Genomic DNA, 21577 nt, shown 5'->3' on the forward strand with positions numbered 1-21577 from the left:
TTTGTTTTATTTCCTTATTTGGGGAATAGGTAATTATAGTCACATGGTTTAAAATTCAAAAGTTATGAGGGAATATAAATGTCTCCCTCCCATCCTTGTCCCCAGAGGCAGCTGTTTTGATCAGAGCCTTGTTTCTAGATGTGTGTGTGTGTGTGTGTGTGTGTGTGTACGCATGCGTGTGTATGCACGAGTAGTTTTGGGTTCTCTTGGTGGTGTACAGAAGGGTAGTCAAAGCCCGACTCATGATCCCTAACTCGAGTCTTTTCATGGGATTGTGTCCTAACTGCAAAACCTGCCTCACCAACTTGGTTGCAAACTCCCCTGGTTTACAGGGACAGTCATCTACTGTCCCTTTCTAACAGCATGGTGCAGAAACACTGCATAGATGAATCTTGTGTTGAATCAGATTGAATTAAGTGAGAAAGAAATGGCAGTGAAAAATGTGGCTTTAGCCATCACATGGGCCTACGGGTTTGTGAAAATAACATCAAGTCTCCTTGTGTTCTGTGTGTACTGCATGTGTGTCATCTTGATGTATATTACCCATAAAGGAGCATGCAGACACATGAGTGCATCTTGGCTTGCCACTAACTGCCTGTGGCCTTGGGGCCGTCACTCAACTTTTCATCTGGAAATTGGGAATAATGATAGTACTATCCTTCTGGAATTGTGTGCCTAAATGCACAGGGCCTGGCTCATAAAAAGTACTCAGTGAGGGCCAGGTACAGTGGCTCACGCCTGTAATCCCAGCCCTTTGGTAGGCCGAGGGGTGCAGATTACGAGGTCAGGAGATTGAGACCATCCTGGCTAACAAGGTGAAACCCTATCTCTACTAAAAATACAAAAACAAAATTAACCAAGCGTGGTGGTGGGTGCCGGTAGTCCCAGCTACTTGGGAGGCTGAGGCAGGAGAATGGCGTGAACCTGGGAGGCGGAGCTTGCAGTGAGCCTAGATTGTGCCACTGCACCCCAGTCTGGGCAACAGAGCGAGACTCCATCTCAAAAAAAAAATAAATTAATTAATTAATTTTTAAAAAAAGAAGTACTCGGTATTGATGGCCATCATCATTATTATTATTATTGTTCCTAAAACCCATATACAGTGTTGGCATTAACCATAATGTCTGCATTACCTGAAATTAACAGCTGAGTGCTAGCATTACATGAGCAGAATTTTCTATCCCAGACAATCCATGGTATATCCTGATTTTGTGATCCACACGGTCTAGCCCAAGCAAAAACATTCTGGGCTTTGCTGACCAGTGATTGCCACAATTTGAATTTTAGCTATGGTGTTTTACCTTTGTGACACAGTAATCCATAGATTTTACCCTTAATGTCGTTTGTTTTTCAGTTATATGTAAGCTTTACATAACTGCTCTGTTATAAAGTGAGCTGTATTATAAAAGATGAGCCTTTAAAAATGTTTGATGTAATTATTTTCTTACCAGGCACGTGGGAAAAAGCGCCAGATAGGCTGGTTCCCAGCTAATTATGTAAAACTTCTAAGCCCTGGGACGAGCAAAATCACTCCAACAGAGCCACCTAAGTCAACAGCGTTAGCGGCAGGTAAGGAGTTTCCCGTTTCTAACTGGAAAATGGTCTGCGTGTCACTTGAGTTTTTCCACTTGATTTCCTCATTAAATATATTTACATTGTTTTTCGCATGTGCTTTAAAGCACTTCTTGTACTTGCTGGGACTGACACCCAACTAATGTGATACGGAATATGTCTTTCGAAAGGACCAGATATCTAAGTGGCTTTTCTGTGCTGCATACAACAGAACCCTTGTTGGAATGCTCTTCCTGCAGGAGTCATGAATGCTGTGGCATTAAGGCCACATTTTCCTCTTGATTTCCTTCCAGCCATTTACATTGGGGTTTAGGCTAGGGGGTGAGGTGACAGAAAGGGACACCCAAAAATAAATGGCTGGGGTCTCAGTAGGTCAGGAGATGGAGCTGGGGGCCACGGGGGTTGGGGGCTGTAATGTGTTCACTGAAGACCAAAATAGCTCCCCTGTGACATTCACTGTGGGCAGAGGGGGCTCCGCTGGGTGGGCAGGATGTTGTACACACTTTCCTGGAGGACTGGAAAAGAACAGAGCACAGCAGTTGGCCCAGTTGGCTGTTTTCTGATTGAAGGGACCAAATTAGATGCTTCAGCAAGATCTGAGAGAGCTGAGGTCAGGGGAGCAGGTTTCTGTTTTAGGTCTTTAAGCTACCCATTCTTGGTTGGCTTTTGTGGAAAGTGTAGAATTTTTGTTCCAATACCTTGTGGTTAAATATCTGTGCTGTATGTACCCAATGAGATAAGATTAAAACCTGGCAGCCTTCTCAAGAAATTAAAGGATGGGCAAACTTTGTGATGAACCCCAGTTCCCACTGGGCCTCTTTGCTTGAGCTGTGGCCTCGTGTAGGCTGAGGAATGTGGTTCCCGCAGGGTTTGCTGTCCCCTGGGGAGATGTGTCAGTATCCCTCCACTTCCGTGTACAGCCCCTTCCTCAGGCCCGATGAAATCAGTTGCTGAAGTGATTGAATTAGCTGGAGAATTTGAAAAGCCTAAACCTATTTATATAGGCTGGTTAAGAAAGATTCACAGAGACTGTGACCTGTTGGTGCAGACTCATCTGAAGTAGAAGTGCCAAAGAATGAGAACAGTTTTACCTCCTATAGGCTTGAGAGAAAATGAGAAAAGAAAAATTGTTCTTGAGGGTGGAGATTTCTTTCAAGACAACATTTTGAGACACAAAGATACAGCAGCAGGAAAATCTTTTGAAACACTGGTTTTAGGCATGATGTGGTGGCATGCGCCTTGTAATCCCAGCACTTTAGGAGGCCGAGGCGGGTGGCTCTCTTGAAGCCAGGAGTTCGAGACCAGCCTGGCCAACATGGTGAAACCCCGTCTCTGCTAAAAGTATAAAAATTAGCCAGGCATAGTGTTGCATGCCTGTAATCCCAGCTACTCAAGAGGCTGAGGCCTCTTTCGAAAGGACCAGATATCGGTTGAACCCTGGAGGTGAAGGTTGCAGTGAGCTGAGATCGTGCCACTGCACTCCAGCCTGGGCAACAGAGCAAGGCTCTGTCTCAAATAAATAATCAATCAATCAATCACTAGTTTTAGTTCTCCCTAAGATTTGGGATTCTTGGCGGTGAAATGATGATTACCTTCTACTTTAAACCAAAAAGGAAAAATGATAGTAAAGTCCCCATGACACACAGCTGTCCTGTGCAGCAGAAGATGGGATGGGGTTGGGCCGGTCTTTCTGGAGTCAGCAGTAGAAAGGAGTTCCACTGCACTCAAAACGAAAGCCCTCGATTAGCACTGTACATCTTCTGCTGACAAGTAAACATGAAAAAGAGGATGATATTATAAAAACTAAAGACTGGCCGGGTGCAGTGGCTCACGCCTGTAATCCCAGCACTTTGGGAGGCCGAGGCAGGCAGATCACAAGGTAAGGAGATTGAGACCATCCTGGCTAACACGGTGAAACCCCGTCTCTAACTAAAAATACACAAAAATTAGCCAGGCGAGGTGGCAGGCACCTGTAGTCCCCACTACTTGGGAGGCTGAGGCAGGAGAATGGCATGAACCTGGGAGGCAGAGTTTGCAGTGAGCCGAGATCACTCCACGGCACTCCAGCCTGGGCGATTGAGTGAGACTCCATCTCAAAAAAAACCAAAAAACAAAACAACACAAAACTCTAAAGACTTAGTGTGAAAATTTTGCTGTTGGCTTGGTTTTTAATTCTTCATCTTCCCCTATTGCCCACACTGCAAAAAGCCCAATAGAAAGCTTCCACCTACTGTCACCCTCTTCTGAAAGTACAGAAAGAGTAGCTGGGAATGTTGAACAGCTGCGCGGTGCCCGTTGCGCGTTCTTCGGTGGGTGTGCAGCCGCTCACCCAGCCCTGTCTCCTGCAGTGTGCCAGGTGATTGGGATGTACGACTATACTGCGCAGAACGACGACGAGCTGGCCTTCAACAAGGGCCAGATCATCAACGTCCTCAACAAGGAGGACCCCGACTGGTGGAAGGGAGAAGTCAATGGACAAGTGGGGCTCTTCCCATCCAATTATGTGAAGCTGACCACAGACATGGACCCAAGCCAGCAATGTAAGTGCCCTGGTGGCTCTGTCGCCTTGCCTCTCTGGTATCTTCCGGTAAAACATGCAGCATTGCTCTGATTCTGCTGAGCTTTGTTTGCAGAACTTAAAGCTAGACCATTGCTGCATTCGCAATCGTCTCTTTGAAGACCTTCTGTAATGCAAGAGTTTAACTCGTGGGGTTTTATTTTTCTTTAATTTTCATTCCTTCTGTAGCATGTCCCCTCCCTCCCCTCCCTCCTTTTTCCTTTTTTTTTTTTTTTCCAAATCATTTTGGCACCATGCTGTTTACATGCCTGACTCATTTTCCTAGCTTGAATTTTGCTCATTGTTTTGTTTTGCTTATGTGTTGTTTTCCTCCTTTTTCTAGGAATCATATGTTGTCCATCCCCCCCTCAGGCTTGAAAGTCCTCAAAGAGACCCACTATCCCATATCACTGCCCAGAGGGATGATGGGAGATGCAGCCTTGATCATGTGACTTCCAGCATGATCACCTACTGCCTTCTGAGTAGAAGAACTCACTGCAGAGCAGTTTACCTCATTTTACCTTAGTTGCATGTGATCGCAATGTTTGAGTTATTACTTGCAGAGATAGGAGCAAAAATTACAAAAACACACAGGGTAGTGGGTCCTTTTGTGGCTTTCCTAGTTACTCAAATTGACTTTCCCCCACCTTTGCACAGGTGCTTTCAATAGTTTTAAAATTATTTTTAAATATATATTTTAGCCTTTTAATAAAATAAATAAATGACTTCTTTGCTATTTTGGTTTTGCAAAAAGACCCACTATCAAGGAATGCTGCATGTGCTATTAAAAATTGTTCCAAATGTCCATAAATCTGAGACTTGATGTATTTTTTCATTTTGTCCAGTGTTACCAACTAAATTGTGTAGTTTGGGGCTTTCCCCCCTTGCTATAGAAGTACAGAGGAGTTCAGTATCTCTGTTTTAAAGACGTGTAGAATGAGCCCAATTAAAGCGAAGGTGTTTGTGCTTGTTTGTGTGTATCAGCTGTACCTTGTTGAGCATGTAATACATCCTGTACATAAGAAATCAGTTCTTTCCATGGCAAAGCTATTACTTTGTACGATGCTCTAATCATACTGCATTTGATTTGATTTTGCACAGTGACCCTGTAGCCACATGAGAAAGCACTCTGTTTTTGTTTGGTCTCAGATTTATCTGGTTGAGTTGGTGTTTTGTTTGGGGTTTTTAATTTTGCGTGTTTGCATCGCATAAAATCAGTAGACAACACCGTTGAGGTCGTTAGGATCAACGATCTCCACAATCTCTTTTTAGTCTCTGTTACATGAAGTTTTATTCCAATTACTTTTCATGGAATGACCTATTTTGAACAAGTAATTTTCTTGACAAGAAAGAATGTATAGAAGTCTCCCTGCAATTAATTTCCAATGTTTACATTTTTTAACTAGACTGTGGAATTTCTACAGATTAATATGAAATGGAGCTCATGGTCCGTTTGTGTGTTAGATATGCTGTAGCCGAAGCCCTGTTTGTCTTTTAAACACTAGTTGGAAGCTCTCAATAAAAATGCCTGCTGCTCACGGCACAGAAAATGGGGCAGGGGGAGCCTCAAGCACAATCTAGCTGTCCTCCTAAAGACTCTGTAACGCGCGCTCCCCTCGCGTTCTCCCGGCGGTCGGGAGGCTGTGCTGGTGGTCGTGTAGAGGTCCTTCTCCTTTCACATGGTGCAGAGAGCGAGGACCTCTCCTCCTCGTTCAGTTGCGCTTCAGTATTTTCACGGATATGAATGTAAAATATATAAATATATAAACCTGCGGCTTTAACAACTGTAATACAACCTTTTGAATTAGTTACGTGTATAGATAATTAAATTCTTCATATAAAAGTTAGACGGAAATGTCTCTGTGTTCTTGATGTTGGAACCTGGCAGTGGTGGTGAGGAACCAAGCAGACTAGATGTCAGCAGTGTGCTTGCTGCCCGCGTGTCACCATGACCTGTGCTCTTTGAAATACAGACATAATCAGAGGCTCGCTGAGTCTTTGTTAAACAGCCCTCCCTGTCCCCTTACTCTCCACCCTCCCTGATCAATATGCAAACGATCATTCTTTATAATACCAGTTTCGAAGCATAGAACTCTACCACCCAGGTTAGCAGTTCACTGTCTCACCAGGCTTTTGATATAAGTTGTTGACACATTGAGGGTGTGTAATTGGGCCCAGGGTACAAACCATTTGTCCAAAAGATGTATCATAATAAGGTACTGGTGAACACCCCCAAAAATATGTGGGTAAAGACAGAAACTTGCACATGTCCCACGTTGTTGTCTGGGATCAGCTTCTGCCTGGCACACTTTGCAGAAATAAACCAGCGTCCACATTGATGCCACTGTTTGCTGCGGTGACCACATGCTTGATTCCATCCTCATGAGCTTCACTTATTGGACCTCTCCTGCCATTCAGTGGAAAAGTGGTTTCCCTCATCAATTTAGCAGATAATTGGTGGGGGGTGGGGATGTCTACCATGTGTTGGGTGCCCCATTGGCTTCTGGGAGGAGTGTGGTACTCCATGGAAACAGGGTCCCTGTCTTCATGGAGTTCATATTTTAATGGGAGGAACAAACAGAAAACCAAACTCCTGCAATCCATATAAATATACACAGTGTGTGTGTGAAAAGGTGACAAGTTCTGCACTAGAAGTTTGGATGCGAGGCACCACTGAGCAGACTGGCAGGGCCAGGGGAGGGTGGCCGCAGGGAAAGGATCAGAGAACCTTCAGGGGGTGGGGCGGGGAAAGCCATTTGAGCTGAGACCTGAAGAGTAAGGAGGAGCCAGATGGAGTAGGGGAAGAGCTGTGGCTGTCGTAGATGGAGTTGTCAGGACATGCAAAGGCCCAGAGGTGGGTGGAGAGATGCTTCTCACTGTCCCCCAGGCCACCCCCTTGCGGAGCAATGGTTGAGTCTGCAAGTCCCGTCTCTTCCCCAGGACCCCTTCAGCTGTGTAAGCCAGTGTTGCTTCTCCAGTCTTGAGTTTGGCTGGAAGGGATGCAGTTGTCAAGGTGGGTACTACTCCATAACACTCTACCTAACTCACTCCAGAGGCCCTGTGCCCTCACCATAGGCCATTCCCCCAGGCTTGCCTCCAGCTTTGTGAAGCTGACACGGGTTGTTCCCCCAGGAAGCTGTGCTTTCCCCCTACAAATCATTGAGTTTGCATTTGATTGTATCCATTGGACCCCGTGATTCTCAGCCAGTGGAAGTGCTGCTGGGATCTCATGGGTAGAGTCAGGGATGCTGCTCATCATCCTGCAGTGCACAGGACAGTCCCCGCAACAAAGAATGATCTGGCCCCAGATGTCACCAGAGCTGAGGTTGAGAAGCTCAAGTCTCACCCCACTGGCCACTGTGGTTAATGTTCACCTGGTTATTCGCCACCAGAAAGGCTGCCCCGGTAACTCCTGTTGAATAAATTTAATCACTTAAGCTCATGTCATGTATCTGCAGCATCAAAAGTATCTCAGAACCTTTCTTTTAAATTTCAGAATCTTATTCTTGTTTATTATCTCCCATACTCTGCACTTTCGTACTGTATTAAACTACTTGAATCATATTCACAGAGAATCTGGTTAACAGAAAATTGAGTACAAGGGAAAGAAAGCATCTTCTAATAAATTAGTGAAGGGATACTAGGTATCTCCTATGGTCTCAGAGTTTAAAGGTGTCAGGTTTTGGTTTGTTTGTTCTTGAGCTTTTTTTTTTTTTTTTTTTTTTGGAGACAGTCTCACTCTGTCACCCAGGCTGGAGTGCAGTGACACGATCTCGGCTCACTGCAACCTTCGCCTCCTGAGTTCGCCTGCCTCAGCCTCCTGAGTAGCTGGGATTATGGGCGTGCACTACCACGTCCAGCTGCATTTTGTATTTTTGGTAGAGACAGGGTTTCACCATGTTGGCCAGGCTGTTCTCCAACTCCTGACCTCAAGTGATCCACCCACCTCAGCCTCCCAAAGCACTGGGATTACATGCGTGAGCCACCGTGCCTGGTCTAATTTTTGTATTTTTAGTAGAGATGGGGTTTCACCATGTTGGCCAGGCTGATCTTGAACTCCTAACTTCAGGTGATCCACCCACCTCGGCCTCCCAAAGTGCTGGGATTACAGGCGTGAGCCACCACGCCCGGCCTGTTTTTGTTTTTTGTTTTTTGTTTTTTAACTGATTATTAAATCATTTAATTTCATACTGGTCTGTGTAAATATATTTGCAAGTGAACTTTGGGTACAGTTTTGCTCCAGTAGCATTAGACAAGATGAGTCCAAGAGAGATTGTCTTCATTGCGCACTTACGAATCACTCTCCTCCGGCCGGCTGCCTCTCCGCACTGCAGAGCAGGGCCTGCAGAGTTGGGGAGCCATGGTGGTTGAGCTCCCCAAGTGGCCCAGGCCTCAAACTGCCTCTGCATAAAAGGGTGTCTGGGAGAAGCCAATTTAAAGCAGTAGCTCGGCTCTATATTAAGTCACAAAATATCTTACCATTACATGCATGGTAGAAACTGGTGTCTGCCCTGTTTCTGGAAAGGAACCTGGGCAGACCCAGGCCGCCATAGCAGATAGTAATGATTGGGTTATCTCTGCCTTCGTTGATGCCATCAGAAGAAAAAAAGTAACACTAACTTAGGAAAACACTCTAAATATTAGGTTTAACCATATGAAATTGTCAATTCTTACCTGTAAAAACAGCAATCTATAATTCATCCTAGTACAATATATCATCACCTGGCACATGGTAGGTTAGGTTAAAAAAAAATGCCTATTGAATGAGTGAATGAAATCGACCAGTGACTACAGAAAACACCAGTCTCAGCTTTTGACACAGACCACGTCACCTCAGAGAGGAGACCGTGTTGTCTCCAGTTTCCTTTTCCTTTAGATGTGAGCTTCCCAAAAGCAACAGGGGTCTTGGAAGGGGCTGCTCCTGGAGTCTCTTGCTCATTTGGTCTGAGAAGGAGGCTGAGGACCAGGGACGGTTGTCTGGGCCAAGTCTCCACTCCAGCACAGGGCAGGGGCAGCACCCCACCCAGGTAACAGTTGGGGAATGGGCACAGCAAGTCACAGTCCTGCTTCATTAATCCTATTCATTCTCTGTTCCAAAAATACCCAAGAGAATTTTTATGGAAACAACATTGGATGCCAATGGTTCCAAAAATGCAAGGAAAAATAGCTCCTTCTTTGAAATGTCTGGTATTTTGGGTCTGGTAGGATAGGGAGATGTAATGAAGTCCAAGATCACAGTAGCCTTATGTGAATGTTTCGCTTCAGCCAGAGTTCCCTTGGGCACTTTTTTTTTTTTTTTTTTTTTTGAGACGGAGTCTCGCTGTCGCCCAGGCTGGAGTGCAGTGGTGTGATCTCGGCTCACTGCAAGCTCCGCCTCCTGGGTTCACGCCATTCTCCTGCCTCAGCCTCCCGAGTAGCTGGGATTACAGGCGACTGCCACCACGCCCAGCTAATTTCTTCGAATTATTAGTAGAGACGGGGTTTCACCGTGTTAGCCAGGTGGTCTCCATCTCCTGACCTCGTGATCCGCCTGCCTCGGCCTCCTAAAGTGCTGGGATTACAGGTGTGAGCCACTGCACCCGGCCGCTCTTGGGCACTTCTTCAAGAAAACCCCACATAGGAAAAACCAGACTTCCAGAGTGTCTCCTGATGTCTAGTGAGCTATTCCATTTCAGAGGGCTCCATAGACTCTCAGGAAGAGTCTATTCTTTAAATTGAAAGCTCCCTAGGCATTTTTGAGGTGTGTGACCTGATTCACAAAAATGTTTTGTTTATTAAAAAATGAGCATCAGCTATAAGCTATATATATAGTGTCCGTGCAACTCAATATTGGGCATACTACCTCTTAGAAGCTACCAGCTACCATGCTGTTTTATGATGTCAGCTGTGTGTGTGTGTGTGTGTGTATGTGTGTGTGTGAGTGTATGTGTGTGTGTGAGTGTGACAGGCAGTGAGCAGCAACTTTCAGGGGACTTAAATGCCTACATCTGTAGCTTGGTAACAGTAGGTCAAACGGTGAGTTGAGGGTACAGCCAGAAGGCAGATAAATACCGCTGTATAAAGATTCTGGCAAAGGCTGACAGCTGCTATTTCCACATCTGCTTGGCACATCACTTCTGAGTGATGTTGCAAGCCTCAAAAGAGATGTTCCTTATTTTGACTCAGCCTATCATGTCTTTAAAAGCTGAACAGTTCCTTCTCTTGGTGCGGTTTCTCTGAACTCTGACCCGGGAGAGGGGAGGACACTTGGTCTGCCAGTTTTCATCAAGGACGCTGTTTCCCTCAGGGAGAGACACCCCTGCTTTCCCTCCCATTTCCCATGCTGTCCTGTCCCCTTCTGATACCCGTCCCCACACACTCATGCACGCTGGTCCACTGCGCTGCTTCCCAGGCCCCACCCAGAAAGTGGGGAGAGGTCTGGGCTGGGGTGGAGTGCAGGATGTTCTCTGCAGATTATTCAGTGAAGTCAAGATCTTAGAGAACACTGAGCACAAGGCCTGCACCTACAGCTGAGGGCACTGAGGGTCTCGGGAAACATAGTGATGTTTTCAAGTCAGCTTTTCAAACTCTCTGGCAAGTCCTTGTTCTAGGTGTACCATTTGATGCATACATACATGAACAGGTGTGTCCATAGTCCCAGAGCTCCTGCCTCCACAGAACTGGTGGCTGCATCTTTGGAAAGATCAGGAAGGGGTCCCTCTTCCCTCATGTGATTCCCTCGATGCTAGGGTTGCCATGGGAGTTTGGAGCCATTGGTAAGGATTCCAACACATTTTCAATGCACAAGCTCCATACTGACCCGCCTCAGCCGTTCGTCCTTCTCGCCTCCACTGGGCGAGTTTGCCAAAGGCTCAGGCTTGCTTAAGATGCCCTCAGTCTGAGCCAAACATAAGAACATGTGCTGCTGTAGCTTCTCAATTTTCATTCCTGGCCTCCAGAAAAACATGGTGCTGTATATAACAACACGGCTTCTCTACAAGCTCAGCCTAATATTTTACTCCATTTCTCTTATAATTTTGGAACATTCTATTTTCCTGTAAGCCACCTGCCTATAAGAAGATAGTGATTCAGAGGGGTATCCACATAACTGCATCTGGGGACCTTATAGAGGCTTAAGAAGCAATCCAGGATAGTGACTCAGAGCACAGGTTCAAATGCCGGCTCTGCTACTTACTAGTGGTGTGATCTTGGGCAAGTTATGTAACCTCTTTTACATATGGAGAGATAATGATGACATCTAGCAGAAAATAAGCAGAGAATAGTAGCTTTGTTGCTGTTGTTTTTATTGGAGAGAAAAGGCATTTGTGCCTGGTCAGTGAGCATCACGGAATCCAATCAAGTGGCTTCTTTCGTTAAACCAAAACAGCAGGTAGGTTGTGTGCATTTTTAAGACTTTTTAGAAAACATGCTTTTATAGATTAGGAATTTCAGAGAGAAAAGATTGGACAGCTTCCCTGAAAACTTTGAGCTATCTCATTGCAAGATTTGCCGCACCAATCTGTGCACGAACCCTGGCCCCCTTTCCTGATAGCAGGAGGCCCACCGGTGGAAGCAAGCAGCTTTTTAAACACCTTCGCTGCACTCCTGCAATGTGCAGAGACCTCTGGACCAAAGACCAGAGCCTACTCAGCAGACTCTTGGTTGATGTGGACAAGCTGCCTGTGTTTCACACGGTCGACGGTGGGGAGGCCACCAGGGAAAATGGAATGTGCAGGGCTTTTAAATGTCACGTCTGGACTGTGTTGGCAGGCCCATGCAGCGCTCCACAATAAACCTGTCACAAATGCGTTGAGTCACTGGGTCCTTTATTTCTCATCACGGCATTCTGTGGCCTTGTGTTCTCTTGCCAGCAAAGAATGGAACGTTCAGCCCCCTAGAGATGCCGGCTGCTGGATTTTTTAAGCAATCATCCAGCTTAGATAAAGGGCGTGGGCTGCTGGGGGATGCTGCCCCAAAGCTCCGTCTCCAGAGCAGCTGCCCCAGGCACGCTTAATTCCCTCCCTGCCCACTGCGTGCACCCCCAAGATGCCTCTCAAGATCCAGACCTGCGGTTCCGCTCTGTTAGGCCCCCAGCAGAGCAAGCCTGTAGTCTGCCCCAGCAGAGGGGACCAGGCCAGGGATGCCTCTTTCCTCTCTGGAGCGTTACCTTGGAGTCCTGAGGCCCCGTGGCAAGGCCCCACACAACTGAATCCTCAGTAACAGCCCTCCACTGACTTGATATCCAGTGGGATGCCTCACTCCATCCCATCCTCTAGGGACAGAAGCACATCTGCCAGTCCTGTCCGCCTCCCCTTCCATTCTGCATCCTGTCTTCTCCTCTCCCTGCCTCCTGCTGTGTGGGCCGTGAGCCCAGGAGGGGCCCGGTCTACCCTGTTTACCTCTCCCGCTGCCCATTGAGAGTTGTGGCCGAGGTATATGGAACCTTCCTGGTCATAGGGCTGTGCTCCGTGGAACACAAGCAGAGGAGATGCCTAGAACTTTCACGAGCAGGTGACAAGCTGCAGAGAAATGAGTGGTGTTTCCAGCTAGTGAAGGATGAGGTGGCATAGAGCGTGACGGGGGGCCAGGGATCCAGCCGAGAGGATGGCCTGGGAAGGCCCTCTGAAGAGGGGATGGAGACCTGGCTGCAAAGGAGGCATGTCCAAAGATCAAGGGGGAGGAGCTTTCTCGGCCCAAGGGACAGCAAGTGCAAAGGCCAGGGCTGAAGGAGCTGCTCCTGCTCCTCGCAGAAGGATGGCTGAGTCTTTGACCTGGTCTCTCTGCACCCACTCTCTCCTTCCGACTTCCCCCAGGCTGCAGGCAGAGAGCTATTCTAAAAACGTCGCTTCTTATGCTTAAAATCATCCAGGGGATTCCCGGTCCTCCGAGATAAAAGACCCGAATCTACTTGGTCTGCAAGCCCTGCCTGATCTGCCCCCGTCTCCAGCCCTCTGGCCTTCCCTCTCACTGATTCCTATTTGTGCTGAATTTTAGCACGGCTCAGTTGTCACCTCCTGGAGGAAGCCTTCCCTCACCCCTGCATTCTTCTGTGCTTGCAGAGGGGAAACTGGGCTGGCTGGTTATGGAGCTGCTCTACAGGAGCCCGCTCAATGTTCTTTTTTCTGCCACCTTTGAGTCACCGTCATGACCTGTCACGAAAGTCCAGGCTTTTGTTGCCCCCATGGATTTCCAAATGGCCCTGTTGAAAAAATCCCCAAACCACTTCATGGAAAGATCCACTTTCATCATGGGAGTCCCTCCTCAGAGAGAGTTGGAACCCACATCTGGTGCCCACTGTGGCATCCTGGGCCCATGTCAGCAGGAAGTGATGGGAGTGCAGGCAGGCAATGTGGGCAAGGAGCCTCCCCCAGCTTTAGAGACTGCATGACTCAACCCCCCTTTCCTACCTCCCAGGGATCTTGGGTTCCCACCTGTCCAATAGGGAGGTGGTGCTTGGGTCCAGGGACTTCCTTCATCATCTAGCCTCACTCTTCTGTGCAGTCTCACCCAACCCAGAACCTTCCCTCCATCACGTCAGCCTCCACCACCACCGCAGGATTCTTGAGTCTCATTTAAGCCACTGGTACGCCCCAGCTGCAAATGCCTTTGCCCCACCTCCCCTGCCTTTCCTGCCCACCTGCCTTCACCCCTCCTAATTTTGCGGCCACCTCTCCTCCTCCATTAACTTGTAACAACTCAGCTCTTTCCTGAATTCCTTATCACACAGAAAGATGACTAGATAGAAAGGCCGATACAGAAATACATAGACACTTTCACCTCCCGTTAGACTGTGAGCTTCATGGAGGCAGGGCCCAAATCTTGTGGATTGTTACATCCCATTAAGACCTCCATGGTAACAACACTTATGAACAGCGATGGTACCTTGCCTTGTATAGTTGTCTTATTGCAGGGCACCCTGCCTCCCCACTGATTATAAACCAGAGGGTAGGGCCTACCTCCCACACGTGCATATCCCCCTGGCACCTCACTCTTGCCAGTTGCTCAGGAAGTGCTGTGGCAGACAGTCCTGGGTTGCCCTTCTACCTACCTGTTGTTCCACAGGCTTGGTCCTTCGTCCCCAGCTAGGCTGTGAGGGGCAGAACACATCACAGTGTTGATTCTCCCCGCTGCGTGTAGCCAGGAACCCAACACAAAACCTGTGCTTGAGTTTCCCGCCCCAGGAGGAAAGGGAATGGTAAACGAGGCACCATCATTTAAAGAATAAATTCTCATGAAAAGACCTCAAAACAGGAAGTGAGCTTATGAAGCATAGGGATTGTTCTTCATCGTTCTTATAACCACCTTCAGTACTGTCTATTTATGTATGTATTTGGTTTTCTGTCTCCCCCACCAAAATGGAAGCCCCACAAAAGCAGGGGTCCCTGCGGATCTATGCAGCCGCCGTGAATGAGCAGGAAATGTCACGGCTCAGGTTGCCTCTTGAGTTCCTAGGGGATCAGTTTGCTAAGTTAGGAGAGACCGACCCCAGGGAGCAGGCCATGTGTGCTTAGACCCTTCTGAAGAAAGTTCCATTGAGATGAGAAGTCTATCTGCCCCTCTGGACAGCTCAGAGCTGGTCTGGCCTCTAGAACTTCCCATGGGCTGGGGCTGTCCAGGGACTGGTCAGCCAATGGTCATTTTCAGAGAAGGCCTGACTGCCTTGCCCTAGACTGTCCACTGCCATCTCCCACCAGTCCCCACCAGCCCTGGGCTCCAAGGACAAGCACATCCTCTTAGCCTGACCTTGCAGGAATCTACTGAGAGAGAAAAGCGTAAGGACCACCCTCAGGCCTGCCCTTTGAAAAGCTGGTGGTTTCCTCATGATTCCATTTCCTGACGTATCACCAGCATAGATTTTATTCCTGATAGGGAAGGTCACCGTACATCGCTGGGATCTGCTGTTCCATTCATAAAATGAGGGCATTGAGCAGAGAGAGTAGGCTTTGAAGCCATAGCCCCAGGCCTGGGGGTCAGTGGTGGCAGCGTGGCCTGAGGTGCAGCTTCAGAAGGCCCCAGGAGCAGAGTGTTGCATGGTCTCTGGGCTCAGAGAGATGGTGTTCTGTGATTACAGCCATTGAGCCTCTTGGACGATGGCTTGAGTGGCCTGCCATGGGCCGGATTCAGCTCAGCAGTTGTGGCAGCTCTCATGCTCCCTGAGCCTGGACAGATCGGGTTCCAAATCCCACTCCCTTTCCGCACCAGGTGTCTTGGCTTCCAGGCCATCTTTCCTCTGATCTCTCGGCTGCACAATGGGAACTTCACAGATAGCAGATGCCTGGGCCGCACTCCAGCCAGTCCGGTTTACTTGGTCTGGGGTACAGCAGGGGCACTGGGATTTTTAAAAACTCCTTGGGTGACCCCAGTATGCGGCCAAACTCCAGGGCCACAACCCCATCCATGCCACCCACACACAGCTGCCACACTGATCCCCTGCAACCCAGCCAAGACCTTCCCAGCTCTGCTGCCAGAGCATTCTCGACTGGACTTCCCCACCTGTTAGGGCTGAACTGTGTCCCTCAGATTCACACGCTGAAGCCCTAACTCCCAGGACATCAGAATATGACTTCATTTGGAGATAAATTATTTGAAGAGGTGATGAAGTGAACACGAGGCTGTTAGGGTCTGATGGGTGCTCTTAATAACGGGGAAATGTGGACACACAGACGCCGGAGATTTGCATGCACAGAGGAAAGACCCTGCCAAAGAGAGGCCTCAGGAGGAACCAGCCCTGTTGTCACCTTGATCTTGGACTTTGTATCTTTAGAACCATGAGAAAAATACGTGTTGTTTAAGCTGCTGGGTCTGTGGTTCTTTGTTACGGCCGCCTGAGCAAACTAATGCACCAGCGCACCAGCGAGGAGGAAGAGGTCTCCAGGGAAGAGCCTGAGCTCTAGGGTCAGACTCCCTCTGCCATTTATCAACTGACTTACCCTCCCTGTGCCTCAGTTTCCTTGTCTGTTCAGTGGGGAATAACAACAGTACAGCTACCACATAGGATTCCTGGTGAGGATTCCATGAGTTCGCACATGTGCAGCACCCGGCATTGTGAGCTCCGAGTGGCATTCCACGTTAACGCCCAGGACTCGCCATCTCACGGAGCCTGCTTCCCTGCCCGCCAGGGCTCCACGCCCCCGACTCCGACTTCCCATTCTTCCTCCATTTGAATCCCTAACCACTGCCTGCAGCAGCCCCAACAGCGATACTAGCCTGCTGAAGTCCAACGCAAATTCCTTCTCCCCTGCTAAATATTTTCAAATCCTGCTCATCAAAACAACAGGCCCCCTTGAATAAGACGTAGTATTTGGCCGGGCGCGTTGGCTCATACCTGTAATCCCAGCACTTTGGGAGGCCAAGGCAGGCGGATCACCTGAGGTCAGGAGTTTGAGACCAGCCCGGCCAACATGGTGAAACCCCGTCTCTACTAAAAATACAAAAATTAGCCAGGCGTGGTGGCATGTGCTTGTAGTCCCAGCTACTCGGGAGGCTGAGGCAGGAGAATCACTTGAACTCAGGAGGCGGAGGTTGCAGTGAGCCGAGATTGCACCACTGCACTCCAGCCTGGGCAACAGAACAAAACTTGTCTAAAAGACAAAAACAAAAAAATCCTAGTATTTGGCCGGGCCCGGTGGCTCATGCCTGTAATCCCAACACTTTGGGAGGCCAAGGCAGATGGATCACTTGAGGCCAGGAGTTCGAGACCAGCCTGGCCAATATGGTGAAACCCCATCTCTACTACAAATACAAGTATTAGCTGGGCATGGTGGCACATGCCTGTAATCCCAGCTACTCGGGTGGCTGAGACATGAGAATTGCTTGATCCTGGGAGGTGGAAGTTGCAGTGAGCCAAGATTGCACCACTGCACTCTAGCCTGGGCAACAGAGCAAGACTCTGTCTTAAAAAAAAAAAAAAAAAAAAAAACCTAATATTTGATAGCACAACAGAGGAACTACAATAGTAATTTAATTGTACATTTAAAAATAACTAAAACAGTGTAATTGGATTGTTTGTAACACAGAGGATAAATGCTTGAGGGGACGGATACCCCATTCTTACGACGTGATTATTACACATTGCATTCCTGAACCAAAATAGCTCATGTGCCCCATAGATATATATACCTACAATGTACCCACGAAAGTTAAAAATACAAATAAAACAAAAGCCAACAGCCTCCTCCTTCGTATTCCAATCAAAATGCATTTGTACTTTCATTATAACACTCCAGTCTGCCTTTGTACCAAAGAAACTTATTAACAGGAGCTACTCATACTACAGGAGAGGACACAATGAGAGCAGGAAGTCAGGAAGAAGGAAAACCCAGGGTGGGACATGAAAGGGGCCTGGAATGAGCTGAAGCATGCCTACCATGGAGGATGGAGAGCCGTGCCAGGAATTCCAGCACCCATTATAAAGCTATGAATGATACGCCCTTTCACTCTCTGAAATGTGCATATTTATGGAAAATTAAGAGATGATTTATCCCTAAGAAGAATTTGATCTTCACCACTTCTCAGCAGTCATTAAACTGCCTGGTAACCCCTGTGGACTGGATTCCCCTCCTCTGGAGAAAACAAAGCTTATTTGGAGTTACGTTGGCACTTTAAGCATCTGGGCTACATCTGAGTGGAAGCCTCCCGAGGACCCAGCTACATGGGGCAAGCGGGGTCCCCAGGACAAGCTGGGGTGGATGCTTGAGCTCTGCTGGACCCACGAGGGTCTCTGGTGCCATCGGCGGCCTTCCTTCCCCCTCACCTCTGTGCCCATCGGCTTCTCCAGACCCCCATAAAAATCACATCTTGAGGATTTGCAACTCCGAGGTCTCAAGGACTGATAACCGCTTGGCGTGATACCCTGTGCGAAGTGCCTGCAACTCAGCAAGGATCCGAGTTGGCCCAGGACGCCCAGGTCTAGCAACCAGCAGGCTCCCAGAGGACAAGGACCCGGCCTGCATCCTTCTCACCGAACCCCAGGGCCCAGCGCGGATGCTGCTGCCCAGCAGGACACGACTTCACGGCTTGGAGAACACTGGGATTTCAGACATCAGCTGCAGGGTAAATGGACATAGTGTTTGGCCAGAGAACTTTCTTCACGTCACATCCACGTGGTTTCATCTGCTTTTCCTACACGACAGGCCACCCCACACCTGCCAGGAGAGGCCCAGGGTGTTGAAGGGAGTGCAGTTAGATGAATTTGCCCGGGAGAAGCCAGTGCAGCCCTGGGGTGCATGGGCTCACCTGGCAGGAGAGACTCGTGCCATGGGGAGAAGCCTGCAGTATAGACAGGACCTCCAGGAGCCCAAGTAGCATAGATCCTGCTGATCCGGGGCCATTTAGCTGGAGGATTTGGGCTGAACGTCCCCAGAGACGTTGGTGGATCCTTTCCCTTAAAGATGAAAGCCATCGCCCGGGCTTGCTTATTGCTGTCTCTCCAGATCCTTCCACATGTTGTTTCTGAACTCTTGTTCTGGCATCACAATCCCCATCACCCTGTCATCTGGCCCTTCCCCCCTTTCCACCTTACCTCTTGCAGTGTCTCCGTGTTGACCTGGGTGAAGGCTTGCTCCTGCTGGTGCCATACCCCCCAGTACATGGTCTTGACCTCCCCAGCCATATGGAGACCCAGCCTCAGGAGGGCCCTCGAGGAAGCCTCCCCTCAGCACAAGGAGTTGCTCCTTTCTGAGGTCCTACTGTCTCCACCATCAGCACAGTACACGGGCTTTTTTTTTTTTTTTTTTTTGAGATGGAATCTTGCTCTGTCACCCAGGCTGGAGTGCAGTGGTGCAATCTCAGCTCACTGCAACCTCTGCCTCCTGGATTCAAGCGATTCGCCTGCCTCAGCCTCCCAAGTAGCTGGGATTACAGGTGCCTGCCACTATGCCCAGCTACTTTTTGTATTGTTAGTAGAGACGAAGTCTCACCATGTTGGCCAGGCTGGTCTTGAACTCCTGAACTCATGTGATCCACCTGCCTCGGCCTCCCAAAGTGCTGGGATTACAGGCATGAGCCACAGCACCCAGCCTGGGCTCTTCTTTTAATGCTTGCTATTTTAATTTCTTTTTTTTTTCTTGTTTCTTTTCTTTTTTCTTTTTTTCTTTTTCTTTTGAGACAGGTGCTTGCTCTGTTGCCCAGGCTGGCGTGCAGTGGCGTGATCATATCTCACTGCAGTCTCCATCTCCTGGGCTCAGGTAATCCTCCTGCCTCAGCCTCCCATGTATCTGGGACTACAGGCATGTATCACCATGCATGGCTAATTTTTTTTTAAATTATTATTATACTTTAAGTTCTAGGGTACATGTGTGCAACGTGCAGGTTTTTTACATATGTATACATGTGCCATGTTGGTTTGCTGCACGTATTAACTCGTCATTTACATGAGGTATATCTCCTAATGCTATCCCTCCAGACACCCCCCACCCCACAACAGGCCCCGGTGTGTGATGTTCCCCACCCTGTGTCCAAGTGATCTCATTGTTCAAATCCCACCTATGAGTGAGAACATGCGGTGTTTGGTTTTCTGTCCTTGTGATAGTTTGCTCATAATGATGGTTTCCAGCTTCATCCATGTCCCTACAGAGGACATGAACTCATCCTTTTTTATGGCTGCATAGTATTCCATGGTGTATATGTGCCACATGTTTATTGCAGCACTATTCACAATAGCAAAGACTTGGAACCAACCCAAATGTCCATCAATTATAGACTGGATTAAGAACATGCATGGCTAATTTTTAAATTTTTTGTAGATATGAGGGTCTCACTATGTTGCCCAGGCTGGTCATGAACTCCTGGGCTCAAGGAATCCACCCGCCTCTGCCTTCCAAAGTACTGGGATTACAGGCATAAGCCACCAAGCCCAGCTGCTTGCTATTAATATTTTAAATTTAATGTTCTTGTTGTGTCTCTCCCAAGATCGTGAGTTTGCCTGAGGACAAGGACAGTATCTTGCTTATTTCTGCATCTCTTGGACTTCAGAGGAACTTAATAAATATTTATGGACCAGCTTATTGTATATTTTGGCTCCTTTCATACAGGAACAAGGTCTGTTTATTTGCTTTGCTCAATGGGCAACTGGCTGCGGGGGCTGGCTTCGTTTTCAAAATTCTGCTTCTCGTTGGGAAAGGTAGAATAATTGGAGGTGTGGAGATGGGTGAGGTGCACTTTTTACCCTGAATGCTCTGTAGCCCTTGAAATTTTAATAATCAGCGTGTGTTTGTGTATTACTTTTATAATAAAACAAGTTCTTGAAATGATGCTGTTCATACGAATATCAGTTGAGGGAAGCAAGATGACCTTTTATTGGTAAGGTTTTTTTCCATGATTTCCTCCAGGGCCTAGACTCAAAAAATCCTTCCAGAAGGCCATCACATCTCTCTCCATTTCGTAAATGTGTCTAACTAGACAACATTCTAAGGGACGGCACATAGATTAGGAATTTTATGTGGGCTGTAATGGGGGATCATTTGTAACCGCCTGGAGTCATTTGCAATATTATTTCAGCTGCGTGTGGACTTCAGTTAGTTTTGAGAATCCCTCCGTCACACCAAGATGTTCATGGAAAACCATTTGATGTATTTTCTCCTCTCATTTTTCCCTGGGAAAGGGGGCGAGAAACCATGTTTATCCTAGGACCCAAAGGAGGGAAGGGCCATATCCCTCCACCCCTGAAGAAAACGCTTTTATTTGAAATGTCTTTTCCATTTACCCTACTTTGAATAATGGAGTTTTTAAACTCGTTCGTTTTTCTAAATATGAAATTTTCAAAGGAAGGATATTTTTGAGTTCAAAGTGCCTGTTTCAAATCTTTAATGGTTCTCTTGGTCTGGCATTCACCAGCAGGTTTTGAAACAGCCTCCCGTGGGTCAATCCGATGGGTAAAAAGACAATTCCAAGCCAACATCGTTGGCACATAATGAAGACTCTCCCCACAAAACCTTTGCTTTTCATTGTGTTCTGCAGAGGCCATCAGGACCATCCCCCTGTCTCCAGGCAGGGTGGTAGGTGGACCTGCGAGAGGTGGAATTCGGTGGGGGCAAGCAGCCCAGACTTGCCCTGAGCCTCCCCTGACCTCCAAGCTCCATCAACTCTGACTTGGGCCTTGCAAAGTGTTTGGACCAGAGGCCAACGCTACCTGGAGCAGGAGGCCACGCAGCAGCCCTCCACCTTGTCCCCAACTGGCCCCAGGCTTCTAGGATTCTTGGACAAATGGCCCAAATTTACCCTGAGCCTTCGGCTGTTGCTCTGGCTCTGAGCTTCTTCGCAACCTGCGCCGTGTAAAACTTGAAGACTCAGAAGAACTTCTGAAATCCAAAGCAAGTCAGGACTTTTCCTGATAGGTCCTTCTTTCCAATTCCACGTCGTTCTATGCGTGTCTGCTGGCCCCTTGCACCTCCGTGCTGCAGACTGGAACTCTGGTCGGGTTGTCAGTTTCAAGTTATGCCAGTGTTTCTCTACAGGGTGCTCCTCGACTGG

At 48.0% G+C, this 21577-nt stretch overlaps 1 protein-coding gene across 1 annotated transcript in view; it reads left to right on the plus strand.

The window, feature by feature from the left end:
* Nucleotides 1-21577, plus strand: part of ITSN1 (intersectin 1 (SH3 domain protein)) — a 196230-nt gene that overhangs the window by 138939 nt on the left and 35714 nt on the right. Inside the window, exons 28-29 of the mRNA XM_011999125.1 lie at nucleotides 1452-1569; nucleotides 3921-4112. Coding sequence (XP_011854515.1) covers nucleotides 1452-1569; nucleotides 3921-4112 — 310 coding nt within the window. The remainder of the gene's footprint in view (nucleotides 1-1451; nucleotides 1570-3920; nucleotides 4113-21577) is intronic.

Source organism: Mandrillus leucophaeus, unplaced genomic scaffold (genome assembly GCF_000951045.1).
Source record: "Mandrillus leucophaeus isolate KB7577 unplaced genomic scaffold, Mleu.le_1.0 Scaffold582, whole genome shotgun sequence".
NCBI lineage: Eukaryota > Metazoa > Chordata > Mammalia > Primates > Cercopithecidae > Mandrillus > Mandrillus leucophaeus.